Here is a 16,022-nt window from a genome sequence, read left to right as displayed (position 1 = left end):
CAAAGAGATTCCCGCGCCTAGGGATCTTGCGGGGTATGTGGGACTGGTCCGCGACGCACACCGCGGGCCCAAGAATATTTTTAGGGCTCTACCGCACTAAACGACTCCCCTGTACTTTGACACCCAACGTCCGATCTCCGTCTGGGGTCAGTGTAAGGAGGTTCCCGCGGTCAACACAACAACCAGAAGCCCTCCTATGCTAGAATAACCCCCTAAGTTAGGTACGAAAAAAAGAATGGCTTAGTGTTAGTGATGGAACACAATAATACAGTTAACGTGACTTCTGACAACGACACCTCGACTCACACAGCCGACGTATCCGCCGACGCCTTAGACCTAGAGACTTTTGAACCACTCTGAGTGTTCATCATCTTCATCATCATCAGCCTTTATCTGCCCACTGCTGGACATAGCCCTTCCCCAATGCCTTCCATAGAATGCGCTCCTCCGCCTTCCGCATCCAACGACTTCCTGCCGTGCGCACTAAGTCGTCGGTCCACCTGGTTGGAGGACGCCCCACGCTCCTGGTACCTGAGTGTTGGACGCTACTAATACTAACGTCGGTAGCAACCAAGGCACAGACAACGTATTCGTCGAACTCGCCGAAGCCCTTGATGTGGCAATTAGTCCACACTTAGGCCGCTAAGCTTCTCATTGATTCTCAGCGGATTGTGATTTAAATCCGCGGGTGGATGTACACGCGAAGCATTTGCCTTGGAGCTGCTTGGCATTCCCTCCCTCTCTTCGTGGCTTTCGAGTTTGCTCGCTTCTCTTAGTGACTCGCCAAGGTCTGCGGGTCAAACGCTATCCTTCCACGGCCAAAAAAGCGTTAAGCTCAAATCAGACTAATACACTAAGACAACAATATTTTATGATTTGAATGTTATTTGAAAATTTCGAAATTATTTAATGAAATGTCTGAGCAGTTAATTACAAAATAAATTAGTAAAAAATTAATTGTTGACAATTTGCATTTTAGTAATTGAAATACATGTATGAGCACGCCATCTAGCGTAAGTACTATGAACTTGAGCTCCATTAAGTTGGATTATAGTTTTTAGGGAATTAACAAGGTAGCAGTTTTTTTTAGCATGGCTATCGAATTTTAGGGACTAATCAAAGTATCGACATTTATGTATGTACCGACGTTGGTAGCTTAAGGAAAACTTTTAGGAAAGTGGAGAAATAAAATATCTAACTAATGGATATAAATGTCATTAAGGTTTTTAAGCATGTGATTTTGAATGACAAGACTATCTAGGAAATACCGAAAGAGGCACAATATTGCGATTTCTGTTAAATTCAAAATTCATAAAATGTTTTAACCACATTGAAAAAAAAGACAAGAGAATAAACCGTAAAAGTCACTACAACTACCGAAAACCGAATAATTTAGATTGAAAAAATTATATTATATATTATATTAGTGGTTAAATATCTAAATGGAGTTTAAGCGATGTATTGAAATAAAAACCAGTGTTTTCCAAGAATCAGTTTATGCAGATTATAGAGCATCACTATGATACGATGAGTAGTGACTCAATCTTTTTAAATTTTGAACTTTGAAATACAGAAATAGATTTTTTGGCGGGAACGGGAGGAGTGAAGTTGTATGATTTATTTTATTTTGTTTATTTAGTGTTTCTCCAGGGGTAAATGTGTAATAGCGGTGGTTTATTAACTGTTTAGTATCTGTGAAAGTGCACAAATGTGGAAAAATGAAACAAAGCCGCTGAACGTAACTTCTCGGGATCATCCAAAAGTCCACTGAAAAAGTCTCAATAAATGACCACCTTTTTACTGAGATTATATTTCGTACCATATTACCTTATCTCATTTCAGTTCATTTCACTCAATATTATCATTTTTCATAAAAATAAGAATATAAATTAAAATAAGATATGACCTAAAGGTCCTAGTTACCAGGTCATAAAATTCCTTAATTTTTTTATCACAAGTTGACTAAAAAATTGTTTGAATTTGATTGATAATTAAACGTGTTTTCTCAGTATTTACACCGTTACCGTAAAATTAAATAAATCAATATTGAACTTGAATATTCTCACATAAGTAGATCGAAAATTTATAACCTTAAAATGGCACAAACAAATATAGACGACACCGTAACAAGATACGAAAATTTCATAAACGAAGTACTAAAAGAAGACCTCAGAGAACTAGAAACGAAATTAGAGTTTTTTAATAATGAAGTTTCAGATTTAATACAACAGAAGCACACATTAAAAGTGTTAACAAACAAAAATATTCATCCCACCGGTTTCAAGACACAAGTTAACGTTGGTTGTAATTTCTTCATGGAGGCGTCAGTGTCCAAAACCGATACGTTGCTTGTGAACATCGGATTGAATCACTACATAGAATTTAAATTATCAGAAGCCAACAGATTTTTGGAGGCGAGAATAAAGTCTTATGAAAAAAAATCTCATGAGGTACGTCTCAGGGCAGCACAGGTTTCTGCACACATTAAGTTGATGTTATACGGTATTTCCGAATTACAAAACAGAAACAATAGTGATGGTTCTAGTACTTAAAGCAACTGTGTGAATAATTTGGAGTAAAACTGTTATTATGTTCGGTGTACTATGTTTCATAGAATTTTTATCAAGATAAATGTATTTTAGTTTGTAAAATCATAAACGATATATATTCATTTATGTTTCGTAAATGACTAAATAATAAGTCAGTTATGGTGCAGTCGTTAGCGCCTCTGACTGTGTCGCTGAGGGATGTGGGTTTGTTTCCCACATTGAGCAATTATTCGTGTGATGAACAGGTTTGTTTCCCCTTCATCTGGGTGTTTATTATTTATATATTTAACTATATGTCAGTCTCTAGTACCCATAACACGGAACCCTAGCTTGGGGCCACATAATTGTATCATTTGTTCACAGTTATTTATTTTTATTACTTATTTACTGGTGTGTCATGATTGATTTAATCACATAGATTTGGTATTGAGTTTGGAATTAAAAACATTGTCCCACAAACAAATAATTAGCATTGATGAATAATTGAGTGTTCATTTGGGATATTTTTTATAATTTTGCATCAAATTTGGTGTTGGATTGATGACATTGTCCTCAGTGATTGAGAGTGATGTTAATACCATATTTGTGCTTCATAATACTCCAAAATGGGGATATCTTTGTGTTAACCTATATCTGTATGTGTTCATTTTAATACTCAAGTTGAAATGACTGAGTGACAGAAAATAATTATCCAAATTTAGGTAAAAGTAAGGAGTATAGAGAGCAGTTGTCCTGCTATATACAATATATTTATAAGATGTTGCAAAATTGTTACTGATATAGTTTTGATGTATCTTTTATGTCTATTGCATGACTGTCGTGTTTAATTGTAAACTGTAAAACTACATTTTGTCTCTTTAATACCCAAACCGTTCACAAATAATAATTATTTACACTTGCACTACATTTACATTTCTAGTTTCTTTCATAACATATCATCATTGAAGTTGAATAGATTGGCTGAGGTGCCTTTTTTCATTAATACCAACTGTTCTGTAATATATCTATTGCAGCACAGAAACTATATCATGAAGTGTTTTGAATTATTCTCTCACTTAGATATTATATTTTTTACAGCTGTTTTAAAGCCTAAAATAAACCTATTTACAGTACAGTATAACTTCAGCAAATCAATATTAGAAAAATATTAAGACTAATCAAGTGTTTTTGATTGCGTAGAGCACTCTAATCTCTTAGCAAGGTTAGAAATCGCCAGAATTGATTTAAATAATAATATTTTATGGCTACATCTGACACAAAATTTCAATTAAAATTGAACAAGGAACTCATAGTAGAAGTTCTGCCCATCTCTATTTAGCACACAAGCTTTTGAAATTCTTTTTTTTTTTTTTTTTTTATTGCTTCGATGGGTAGACGAGCTCACAGCCCACCTGATGTTAAGTGGTTACTGGAGCCCATAGACATCCACAACGTAAATGCGCCACCCACCTTGAGATACAAGTTCTAAGGTCTCAAGTATAGTAACGACGGCTGTCCCACCCTTCAAACCGAAACGCATTACTGCTTCACGGCAGAAATAGGCAGGGTGGTGGTACCCACCCGCGCGGACTCACAAGAGGTCCTACCACCAGTATTATTCTACCTATACTTTAGTAAAACTACTATTTCCTAATAAAGTATCCAATTATTAATCTATTCTAGTCTACTATCCTTGCGAAGTGTACATACAGCTTAATAATGTACCTATCAAATGTATTAATTCATTTTCTAATGGGAAACCAACAGTGTCACATTAGTTATTTATTCTAGCAGTTATTCAGTTATGTAATTCATATTCTGTCAAACCCCTTGTTTAAAGTTTCTAATGAAATTATATTATGGGGATCTGTTGATGTGATAATAATTTAATTATGTATATGTATATACATTTGTATATAAATTAATTTTAAGTGTAGACTGAATTATGAAAGTCATAAGCTAAGATGATGTGTAGACTCATTCTAAAATTATAAAAATAACCAGTACTGAGTTTGTGGTAGCAATTTTTCAAATGTAAATAATGTAGTTTTAAAATTGATCAAATTTATTAGTTTTTGTGTACGCTTATAAATAATAATCAAGTTGCCATTTCTAGAACAAAACTATTATAATAAAAATCTAAGAAAAGTTTGGGTTATCAAAGAATTTGTGAAATTTAGTAAACTCTTTGTAGTACCAGTGAGCATTAAAAACTCACACTCATGTCAGTAAAATCGTTAAGAGATTATTTTCCTCATGTATCAAAATGGCTGGCAGATTTCGCATTGTTCTGTCTGGATTCCAGAAACCGCCTTTACACCAGGTGGTCGGTGAGTTGTCTTGTAACCATAATGGACTGTTAATTAGCTGCTTACAATGATTATGATTTGTTAGGTTTTTTTTTCCTTCCTATTCGCCTAAGAGGTTATTCCAGCTACGCCCGGACGGGTAGGTGAGCTCACAGGCTCAACCTGAGAGATTTGCTTACACTAGCCCTAGTAAGAGCAGTGCTTCGCAGAATCTACGACCGGATCAGAAACGCGACCCACTGAGAAGATCCGACGAGACACTCAGTGGGCGGTGGCTGTGGGTTAGTTCGCTACGGACCTAGCTTGAGTTCGGTGACTGGTGATTGAGAGGCCTAAAAGCACTGAGGGTGATTCCGGGGATTCGACAAGACATGTATCGAGCGACGACGGCTTTGTCGCGTTTGGATAAGATTGTTAGATTATGTGATAAGAAATACAACTAAAGAACTATTGGTGTATTAAATGATGCGAAGCTCTTTTTGTTTTATTATTATTTCAGAACTAATTAGCCCATATTAAACTGCGAATTATAGGTAATTCCTATTCAAACGTACACTGAGCAAGTAATCACTACGTTCAAATGTACATTTTTATTGAGGAGTATGTATAGGTATGTATAATTTAAAAATGCAGTATCCACAACAGACGGTGTGTCTTTTGAACGCGGTTTGTGTTTTTACTTTTTAGTACCTACCCAGAGAGTTGTTTAAATCGGTGATCTACCTTTAATAACATTTGGTCATTTTAAAGTGTAGGTACCTACTTATCTGTCATATATCTTAAATATTAGGTATGTACCTTTGATAATTTATTCTTAGTTATTGAACATTATCGTAAACAACAATATTTTTTTTTCAAATATGGATTTTCTGCCACCAAGCTGTCATGACGGCAGTTTTGCTGTACTTTTGTAATTTGAAAAAATTTGCCGCTGAAGCAAACCGATTTCTCAGCCAATCCTTCAAATGACAATGTTGTCTATTTTTTTCGAAATGCGAGTAATAATAGTTTGTGCGGTTAAGAAGTGGTAATTTTGACGCGGAATACAAAGTTGGCCTGGGCAGCCAAAAAAGACCAAAGAATTTGAGGCATTACTCTATAACACTTGTTGTCAAACTCAACAAGAGCTTGCAAAACATTGAGAGCTATTCAAGCAGCAATCCCAAAATGTTTGCAATCAGCAGGATTTATCCAAAGTCCAAAGAAAAATCGGTACCATTACCATATGAATTTAGTCCGAGAGACCTTGAAAGATGATTTTGCGTGTTCGTGATGCTTTAAAAGAAAATCATTTTTGCATCGAAATATTGTTTAACGATGAAAAATATATCCATTACGGTAGCTTTTTGTTTTCCCTACCTAAGCTGATGGTCAGACCATATCAGCGTAAACGGGTGAGTAGGTGAGCTCACGGGGCTCAAACCTGACGTTGTTGCTAACACGAACTCTAGCAAGAGCCGTGCTTCGCAGAGTCTACCACTCTAAGCCACCGGATCGGAAACGCGACCCACTGAGAAGATCCGGCAAAAAACTCAGTGGGATGTGTCTGTGAGTTAATTTACTCGCCGAGCCCTTCGTCGCAAGCGACGCGGCGCGTCGTAACTATACTTGAGACCTTAGAACTCATATCTCAAGGTTGGTGGCGCATTTACATTGTAGCTATGTGTGTTACAGCATTGTGTGTTACATTGTTTATGGGCTCCAGTAACCACTTAACACCAAGTGGGCTGTGAGCTCGTCCAGCCATCTAAGCAATAAAAAAAATATTATTCATCCGTGACTACAGCTTAAATAGCACAGACGGTCATTTAATTTATGATATACTTATTGGGAATGTTAGGGTTCTGCGGTTATAATTTTTTTTAGGTTATGCAGTAACGTACGGGTGAACAAAGTTCTGCATACTATTCGTTCCTATCCTAATTTAAACTTGAATTTAATGTAAAGAGCTCCAGTGTGCATGAAGTGAAAAATTAAGTGGTAATCACATTAAATATTCTATTTTTGTGATTCTTAAGGGTTTGTAGTCAACTTGAAAGTCGCTTCGATAAGCGTTTGATGAGAAAATAGGGGTTAATTTGCATAGGCAGGTAAGTTAAAGAGCTAGGGCTCGGTAATTAATGTAATTATTCTGTAGGAGAATAAGTGCACTTGAATAAAATATTATCATCATTAAGGGTTGAATTGATTAGTTAAGAGATTTCGAAGACCCTATTAATTGGTTACAAAATTTAAAAAAAATTTTAATGATCGAATTAATAAGTACTTATTCAATTCTGCTTACGAAGCGATAACTCGATAAATATTGATAAAAGCTATCTAATTAAATAATAACTTTTTTTACTACATCAACTATAAGAAGATAATGATAATGCTAAGAACAAAATTAAATTGTTAATTAGAATTTTCAAAGAGTATATTGCCATCTAGCAGTGTATTTTATAACTATTTCAAAAAAGATTTTTTCAGTTCATATAGTTTACCCATATTATAATAGATGGCGCTGTAAACAAATATTACGATAAATTCATAGATCAAAAGTCAGTTCATTGGAACGGTTGTTTTTCCCTACGTAATCGTTGGCAGCATATTATTATGGGGTTATTCCAACTACGCGCGATACCAGTTCGCGGTGAGCTGACGAACTCAATTTAAGAGAACTTGCTGACACTAGCCCTAGCAAGAGTAGTTAGTGCTTTTACCACCGGATTCGAATCGCGAACCTGTGAGAAGGTCCGGGGAGAAACTCAGTGGGTTATGTCTATGGACTAGGCTGCACATCGAGATTTGAATGGTAACCGGTGCTTGGAGAGCGTGAAAGCACCAACAGTGGATCTATAGGATTCGTTAAGACATTGTAGCGTGCAACATTCGGTCGCACTCGGGCGTCATCGGGCGCGATCGGAGTTCCCGAACGAGCAGGTGTCCCGTGACGTCATGCAACAAGATTCGCGCGCGTCGATTTAAGTTCAATGTAAAAACGTAATTTTAGTTTTAATTTGTATCTTCTAGTGCCTAGCGTTGTTTACTCTTTTTTAGTTTGTATTATAATATTGTACACATTACAAATAATATTATTGAAATGGTATGTTTGACTTTTGTATGTTCGGAGTGAAAATATCCCGCGAATGCGAGGGACAATTAACAAACCACAACTACTTATAGTTTAGGACGACGGCGACTTCGTGTTGCCTATGGTCTGCATAACTAAAGAATAAATAGTTTTAGAATGTGATTTGTGCTAGTTTTTACATTTATCATATAAAAGGTAGGCTTAAAGGCATTAGATATAAATAAAAGGCGAGGTTTCAAATAAAAGCTTAGCTTTATTACTTGTTATATTCACGAAGAAACATTCCTGACTGACATCAACAAGTTTCCACGCTGACAATGCTAGTAGAGATACAATCATGTTTCCGTGTTCCTATTTTAAATTTTGAAATGTCGAACGAGTTTTTTTTGAATGCCAATTAATTTTTTTTTCTTCCAACAAACCAACGCGATTCGCAACAGCCGCGAGTCTCACAACCCCGGCCGCCATTTTAATCGAAATATTTTTTTTTTATAATTTACATCTCTTATTTCTCACCATAACATTTTTATGTCTAATACACCGAACAGTGGTTTTAGATCCTAAAACATTCAAAGACAAAGACACACGCTCGTAAATTATAAGCATTATGACAATGTGATATTTATATTTAATGAATAAGTATTGTTTTTATATAAGAACTTTTATAATTAATGCGTAGTTAGGTTAGGTTTCGCGGTATAGGTAAAATCTGTCTGAGGCTCCACAGATTACAATAGCCATACCAGCCACGCGTTAGACAAATACCGAGGAATTGTTTCATTTTCACAAATCGCCCTTAAAACTGTTATTTTTTTTAATTTACTTATTTTTACACCCAGAACCATATAAACATCTTTGAGTTAATATAATTTTATCTATATAAAGGAAGGCCGCGCCGCCGATCTGTCTCGCTCTTAAAACTTTTATTTACAAACTGTTTAATGCTCCTAAAAGTTTCATTATCCGATGCCTAAATATTCTTAAAATTATATTACGAAAAAACGCATGATACAAATCGCTAATTTATCTAATTTCCCATTCTTGTCACCGCTATAATAGAGCTGATGATCGTATGAAATTTTCGATAATTTACCTACATCAATCATCGATCGATCACTTTAGAAATATTCAATATAAAAATACTCTTATCATTATTTTTTCTTTTTTTTTTTCGTCATCATCATCACCGTCATCATCGAATAAAATTTTTACACGCGTCATCGGCATCGCCGGCGAAGACAGACGGCGGAGCGGGCCCCCGACAAAAAGAAAAGCTTTGAGCCTCATTAATACCTTAACATCGTGAAATTTGTACTAAATATATCCAGGCGAGCAGACGCAGCGCGAAACTTATCACTTAGCCGAAATGCGAGGATGCCGAAACCGCGTCTAAACACTAAAGGTTTGGGTTCACACGCTATTGTCATGCACGTTTTTTGTCCTGTATCCGTTATTTTAACGTACAGCCATCCGAGTGTTCATACGGTAGATTTTCATTCGCTTAAAAACGATCGTGTGAAAGAGACAGAGCTATACACTGCAACGTTAAAGTTCATTCGATTTGTTTGTCCGTTGAGTATTCGTTTAAACGCATAAGCATTGTACGATTTTTTGCAGTACAAACATGTTGAACGGAATCTTATACCTTTAGACGAGCAATTCTTGTATATTAATATACGTCATATATGTATATAATCTGAATCTCGGAAACGGCTCCAACGATTTTCATAAAATTTAGTATACAGGGGATTTCGGGGGCGATAAATCGATCTAGCTACGATTTATTTTCAGAAAATGTTGTTTTATTCGTGTTTTCAATAATCAACTCTTCCCGACATCTATTGGCGAATAGTAATACTATTTTTCTTAATTGAGGGGAACTAACCGCTTTAAAGACACAACAAGATGGCGTTATAAAGCCCGGTCATCATCTAGTGGTTCTCTATGTATGTGCCACTATTCATTCGTTAACATGTATACTGCAAATAAACGTGCTGGACAATACCGTGTGTACCCGAACGCCTCGTCCCTGCGTGCTCAGTGCGAGAGCGTCCCTACGTTCGCCGCTAGGGGCGCTGTTCCAACTCCATATAAATCCGAGTTAACTTTAACGCGATCGAGAACGTTAAAAAAAAAACTCGCACCAAGCACGCCGAACCCGAACACTAAAATTAAAAACAATTTTTCGTTAATTAAATAATTTTGTCACTAATTTTTTATACGTCGACCGCGTCCGCTCGCTTTAGTTTACAAACATTTATACCAAAAATTACGTCACAGTTATTTTATGGACTTTAGCTCGTTTGAGAACGTAACAAAAAAAAATAAACACATTGGATCGCGACACGTATTGTAATAATATCGAAGGGTGAAAGCCTAATTGGTTTAAGCGAAATTTGCTTATTACGCGACATTTATCTTTGTAACTAAAGGTGCGTTTTGTTTGTGATCATCATCGACAGTTAGCCTGATCCATTAACGGTGCTTTTAGGCACCACAAGCACCGGTCACCGACGAAGGGCTCGACGAGCGAATTAACCCATAGACACAGCCCACTGAGCTTCTCGCCGGATCTTCTCAGTGGGTCGCGTTTCCGATCCGGTGGTAGATTCCGCGAAGCACTGCTCTTGCTATAGCCAGTGTTAGCAACACTCCGGTTTGAGCCCCGTGAGCTCACCTACAAACGTTAGGGTGAAGTTGAAATAGCCTCTCAAGGCTATCAGCATAGGTAGGAAAAAAAAACAACAGTTAGATGTTTTTTAATTTAACTTCAATCAAGTTTACTCTATTCTAATATCTGAAGAAGTTTCTTTTTGTTTTAAATTTTTTTTTTTTTAAACTCTAAATGGCTCTGCTGTAAAGTTGCAAAAATGTCACTAAAACGCAAATATACTTTCTCCCCTCGATATTTAGGTGACACGCACCTAAATGAATGCGTAACGCTGTTGTGAATTAAGACCACAAGGATATAATGGAAATATTTCAATATTCAATTAAACTGTAAATACAAAATTTATGATGCATTTTACTTCGTCACGAGAGCAAATATCTCTTGCTACTGTGTCTGATGCTTTACTTGCTAATTATAAATGGAAAGGGTCGGATTTATACTCCCTTAATAGTAATTCCGTGCTCAATTATTTCTTAATTCCATCATTTATAATAATATACATATAATATATTATTATTATTGTTTTTGTAATATTATGAACGATACTTATACGAATAACTACCTAATGATCAGCGTAACTCTTAATGGGTCTTTGTTTCACGTATAGAAAAATTGATAAATACAGCTAGATTCGGTAAATCTAAATGTTTTCTTCATCCAAAAAATGAAACGCTACGTACAATAGAATCTATTACAATTTCGAAAAATTTAGGAACCATGATACCCAAACGTGGAACCGAACACACTACATATTCTATTGTTTCATCATCTTCTTCTTTTATTCTTAATTTTTTTTTTTTTTTAAATATAATTTTGAAAATAATCATCACATATTTATTTTAATCAATTTCACAATGATAAATCCAAACATTTGTAGACGGATTCGAAAATACAAAAGAATTTTTATTTTATTTTTTTACATTTACTACGTTTTTTATTTTTTTGTAAACTAAATAATTTTACATTAATTTCGTTCGAACAGAAATAAAACTATCATCTAAATTTACAAAATATGAAACGATGAACTGTCGTCGCCAAAACGTGCAATCCCTTTAAATACATTACATATAATATAAATATATATATAAGTTACAAACATGAGCATTTAATATACAACACCGAATTTTGTACTTTTCTCAATGGGCGTCACCCGCGATCACTGTGGATAAACATTTCGATGTTTCACTTGAGGCTTAAGCTTTTTAAATTTTGAATAATTTAAAAAAAAAAAAAAAACATTGTCAACCAATAACTTAAAAATTATTTGAATTCAGAACGAATTGAAATCGGCTCGATCGCGTCTCTGTATCCATTGTGGTCTCGTTGCTGATGCGCAGTGAGCTATAGCTGAAAATCCGGACTTAAATATACGACTAAAAAAAAAAAAGAAAACCAACATTCTTAATTCAAAAACGTTCTGTTTGATTTTTGCGGACCGAAAACATACGAGATTTGGCTCCAAGTATCTCGAAAATCATGGCGTGTCGGTTGATAAAATCTGTGTGTGGAAATCAATACGTTTTCTATTGTAATGTGTGTTGTTGTGGCCTGCGATAACACTTCTAAATATAAAGATTTATGTATGTACTATGGAGAGATCGGAATAACGAATTACCTAATATACACGGAATCAAATACACGATAAAAACTGACCATTTAGAGCTAAAAAGAAATCCATGACGTACACCGACCGAGTCGCCATATTGTTTTTTTTTTTTCACTCGTTTTCGGCACTGGCTTTCGTCAGCATACGATCTCAACTTAAATATGTGATTACTTTTAAGAGTTCGTTTCGTGTCTCATAAAATCTTTTTAGCTCTACCTCGTCATCGCTTACTGTAAGGATAAAACAAATAACATTTGTAACATAACAAAATACAAGTAACGGAACGATGGTGGATCGAATAAGCCCAGCGGCGACTGCGTCCATGCCCTATGAACTACGTAAACAGTGGAAAAAGAATCCGGGCTATTGTTCTTGGGAGTGGTGGATGTGATTGGGTATTGATCGATCGAACATACATTTATCCAAATTCCGAAAATGCTCATTAAACTCAGATTTAATTAAAACTACTTTTATGGGTTTTTGTTATTGTCATTGTCATTGCCTCGATTTACCTCAATTTAGGATTCTCTATGTTACGGGTACCAGAGACTGACATAAATACTTTAAAAACGTGTTTAGATATATAGAATTATAGATAATAAACACCCAGAAAAAGATCAAACAAACTTGTTTATCACACGAATGTTTGCTTGGGAATCCAACTCACGATCTTCGACACAGCAGTCTTGCAGAAAACTGTATACTCGTAGTAATCAAAAATCCAAAATAAAACAATGACAATGAACATAAAAGTGTTTTTAATTACGTCTGCGACTCGCGAAATTCGAACTAAACATGTCGCATTGAAAGTTCAAAATTTGAACAAACGTCGTAAGCCCGATCGGGGGGATGATTTCGAACGTAAAATCGGTGATCGGAAAATAGGGGGAGGCTGTATGAATGGTCTATGTGTCGATGTCTTAATAAGCTTCCGTATCTCTCTGAGTCTCACCTAACCTGCTACTGCGAGCACTCCAGTCGACGTCTGGTCCATCCTAAGCTGAGGTACTCATCTTATCTTATCGTACTAGTTAAAATAGTTACAAATAAAACGTTAACAAACACGTAATATCAAATGAAGAATGCTTACACTTGCTTAGCTATGGCCGACCGTGGAACCCGCGCGAACTTACTCGAAACTAAAGATGGAGTAATGTCTTCTTCTTTTTTTTTCGAATTTTTTTTTTTTTAAATATAACCCCGCAAACGATAACTCAATCAACAGTGTCTATTGCATCCTAACAAAACACAGTTATCGTTAAGATAGTTAGTTATACGTTTAAATCGTGTCATCCGTAATAAAACTATCGTAATTATATATACAAGTATACATCTCTTTTAAACTACCTATCTTACCGTTTTATGTATATATATAGAGAAGCGAAATAAATTTAAATACGTCTGTTTAACTGAAGATGTGAATTGAGGTTGTGTGCCGCGTGGCGGGGTCAACGGCCGGCGACTACATATAACAGATACATTGAGATATGCGAACGGGGACCAGCTCGTTCCCGACGGCCTGGAGTCGCCAGGGTCGACGGCTGGTGGGGTCGACCGCTGGTGGGGTCGACGGCTGGTGGGGTCGAGGACCACCAGGCCTGGGCTCCGAGCTACGGTCACGCCGCGCTACGTACGTCTACTGATCAAACTAATTATCAATCTATAGTATAGTAAGTGTGTATGTATGCGGGCGCGGGTAGATGCTCAAAACTGCTCTCAGACTACGCTATACTATAGTGCCGTATAGTATAGCAGCGTATACTTATTAGCCAATAATATATCGCACATATGATGCTATAAGGTCACTTATGCAATTTTCGTTAACACTGAAGAACTGTGTATAAGAAAATACATTTTTTTAGTTATTACTTAATAGTGAGACGAGAGAGATGTTTGCTTTTACTGATGAAGTTTGTAGTTTAAATATTATCATTTTATTTCTATAGTCTAGCAGAACTGTATAAGAATTATGTAATAAAGCCTTCGTCAAACAGAACGCGTAATTATCGCGCGTCAGAGCGCTACGCTATGACGCCGACATGTGATGTACTACTATAGTGACATGCCGTCACGCTCTGACGCGCGCTAAGTACGCGTTCTGTTTGACGAAGCCTTTAGATGTTGAATTTACCAACGTTTCTCCTGAAAAATTACATAATTTGCATAAGTGACGTTATCGCACCGTATATGCGATATAGCACATTATAGTTTGAACGTGTCCATAGCCAAAGTATGGTGCGCGATATTGTTGTGCTATGAGTTATATACTATATGTTATTATATTATAGAGTACTCTGAAAGCAGATTAAGACACCACGCGGCAGCTTCAGCGGGCATCCGGTGCTATTGAGGGCCCATAGCTATTAAATTTTAATTATTTTATGTATAAAAATCAACATGTTTCTCTGAAGGCACTTTTGTTCGGACATTTTGGCCCAGTGCGTTACGGTAAATGTATTTACTAAACTGTGTGTGCATGTGTGTGTGTGTGTGTGAATATATATGTACTTATATATTGTTTAAGACGTACATAAACAGTCGGGATTCGGTTTATTGATATGTTTGCCTTCGTATCTATTGCTTCTGTTTTGGATCTGGGTAAAATATCTATTAAATTGATGGCCGCCGCGTGGTGTGCTTTTGCGAAGCTTTGCACGACAATGGAATTAAATTTATGATTTGTCTGATTAAAAGTAATTAAAAATCGTTTGTTTGTATAGTGTAATCTGTTATAGGTTGGGATGTAACATAATTAACATTACTTTTAGGGCTTAATCTCTAAAACTGTATAGTATTCGAAAACTGTACAGTATTTGAAAACTGTATAGTATTCGAAAACTGTACAGTATTTGAAAACTGTACAGTATTTGAAAACTGTACAGTATTTGAAAACTGTAAAGTATTCGAAAACTGTATAGTATTCGAAAACTGTACAGTATTTGAAAACTGTACAGTATTTGAAAACTGTACAGTATTTGAAAACTGTAAAGCATTCGAAAACTGTATAGTATTCGAAAACTGTACAGTATTTGAAAACTGTACAGTATTTGAAAACTGTAAAGCATTCGAAAACTGTACAGCATTCGAAGACGGTAAAGTTTCGGAATAAAAAAAGGACAATAAAAAATTAGAGATTAACCCATAGGTAAAAGTGGTTTTAATTATGTTTAGGACTTGGGAAAAACCGAAGAAAATACGTGCATATTTAAAGTTTGAAACTAAGTTATTGTTACAGAATATTTTTTTTCTATTAAACCCTAACATAGAAGTATATATGTATGTCGTGTAGCTTTTCGCTTTCGCCTTAACATATCGCATCTCCCGCGCATTTTTTAATTATTATTTTTTGTGAAACAGTATATTTATTAAAACGAATAACCCTAACCCTATATCCGGAGCGAAACTAATCCCGCAAATAATCCGGATCAACTGAAACCGCGATCCGAACGTGCCGAACTATTGATAAAACTCGAACCAAGGATGTACAATTCGATAATAAAAACTTAGGATGTTTAATCGATTTTCGAATTTTGTACGCGAACTGTTAATACTATTTAAGAACTCTGCAAGAAAACGAAAACCGGTTTTTGTGTATAAAAATAATCTATGAAATTCTTCGTTTTGTGGATCGAAAAATAACCCTGCTCTATTGCACTAATTACTATGGTTAACTTTTATGAATTATCACTAAAATAATTACGCGGAGGTAAAGGTTGACAATTCCAGACTACGAATAGAAAGTATACACTACAAGGACTAAACAGAAGGCATGCAGGAGGCACGGGAACCAAGGGTAATAAAGAAAGAAATGGACAAAAAAAAACAACAAAAAATC

General features: G+C 35.7%; 1 protein-coding gene across 1 annotated transcript; it reads left to right on the top strand.

The window, feature by feature from the left end:
- The first annotated feature begins 1,958 nt into the window (after positions 1 to 1,958).
- On the top strand, positions 1,959 to 2,658 carry LOC101738240 (protein UXT homolog). The gene has a single exon (XM_062676197.1). The coding sequence runs from the start codon at positions 2,097 to 2,099 to the stop codon at positions 2,550 to 2,552; it is 456 nt and encodes a 151-aa protein (XP_062532181.1). The 5' UTR covers positions 1,959 to 2,096; the 3' UTR covers positions 2,553 to 2,658.
- The last annotated feature ends 13,364 nt before the right edge of the window (positions 2,659 to 16,022 follow it).

This window comes from Bombyx mori, chromosome 25 (genome assembly GCF_030269925.1).
Source record: "Bombyx mori chromosome 25, ASM3026992v2".
Lineage (NCBI taxonomy): Eukaryota > Metazoa > Arthropoda > Insecta > Lepidoptera > Bombycidae > Bombyx > Bombyx mori.
This window is presented reverse-complemented; position numbering and strand designations above follow the sequence as displayed.

Bases quoted from the DNA above. Each gene is read 5' to 3' on its own strand.
- LOC101738240 (XM_062676197.1), top strand. From the start codon at position 2,097: ATGGCACAAACAAATATAGACGACACCGTAACAAGATACGAAAATTTC.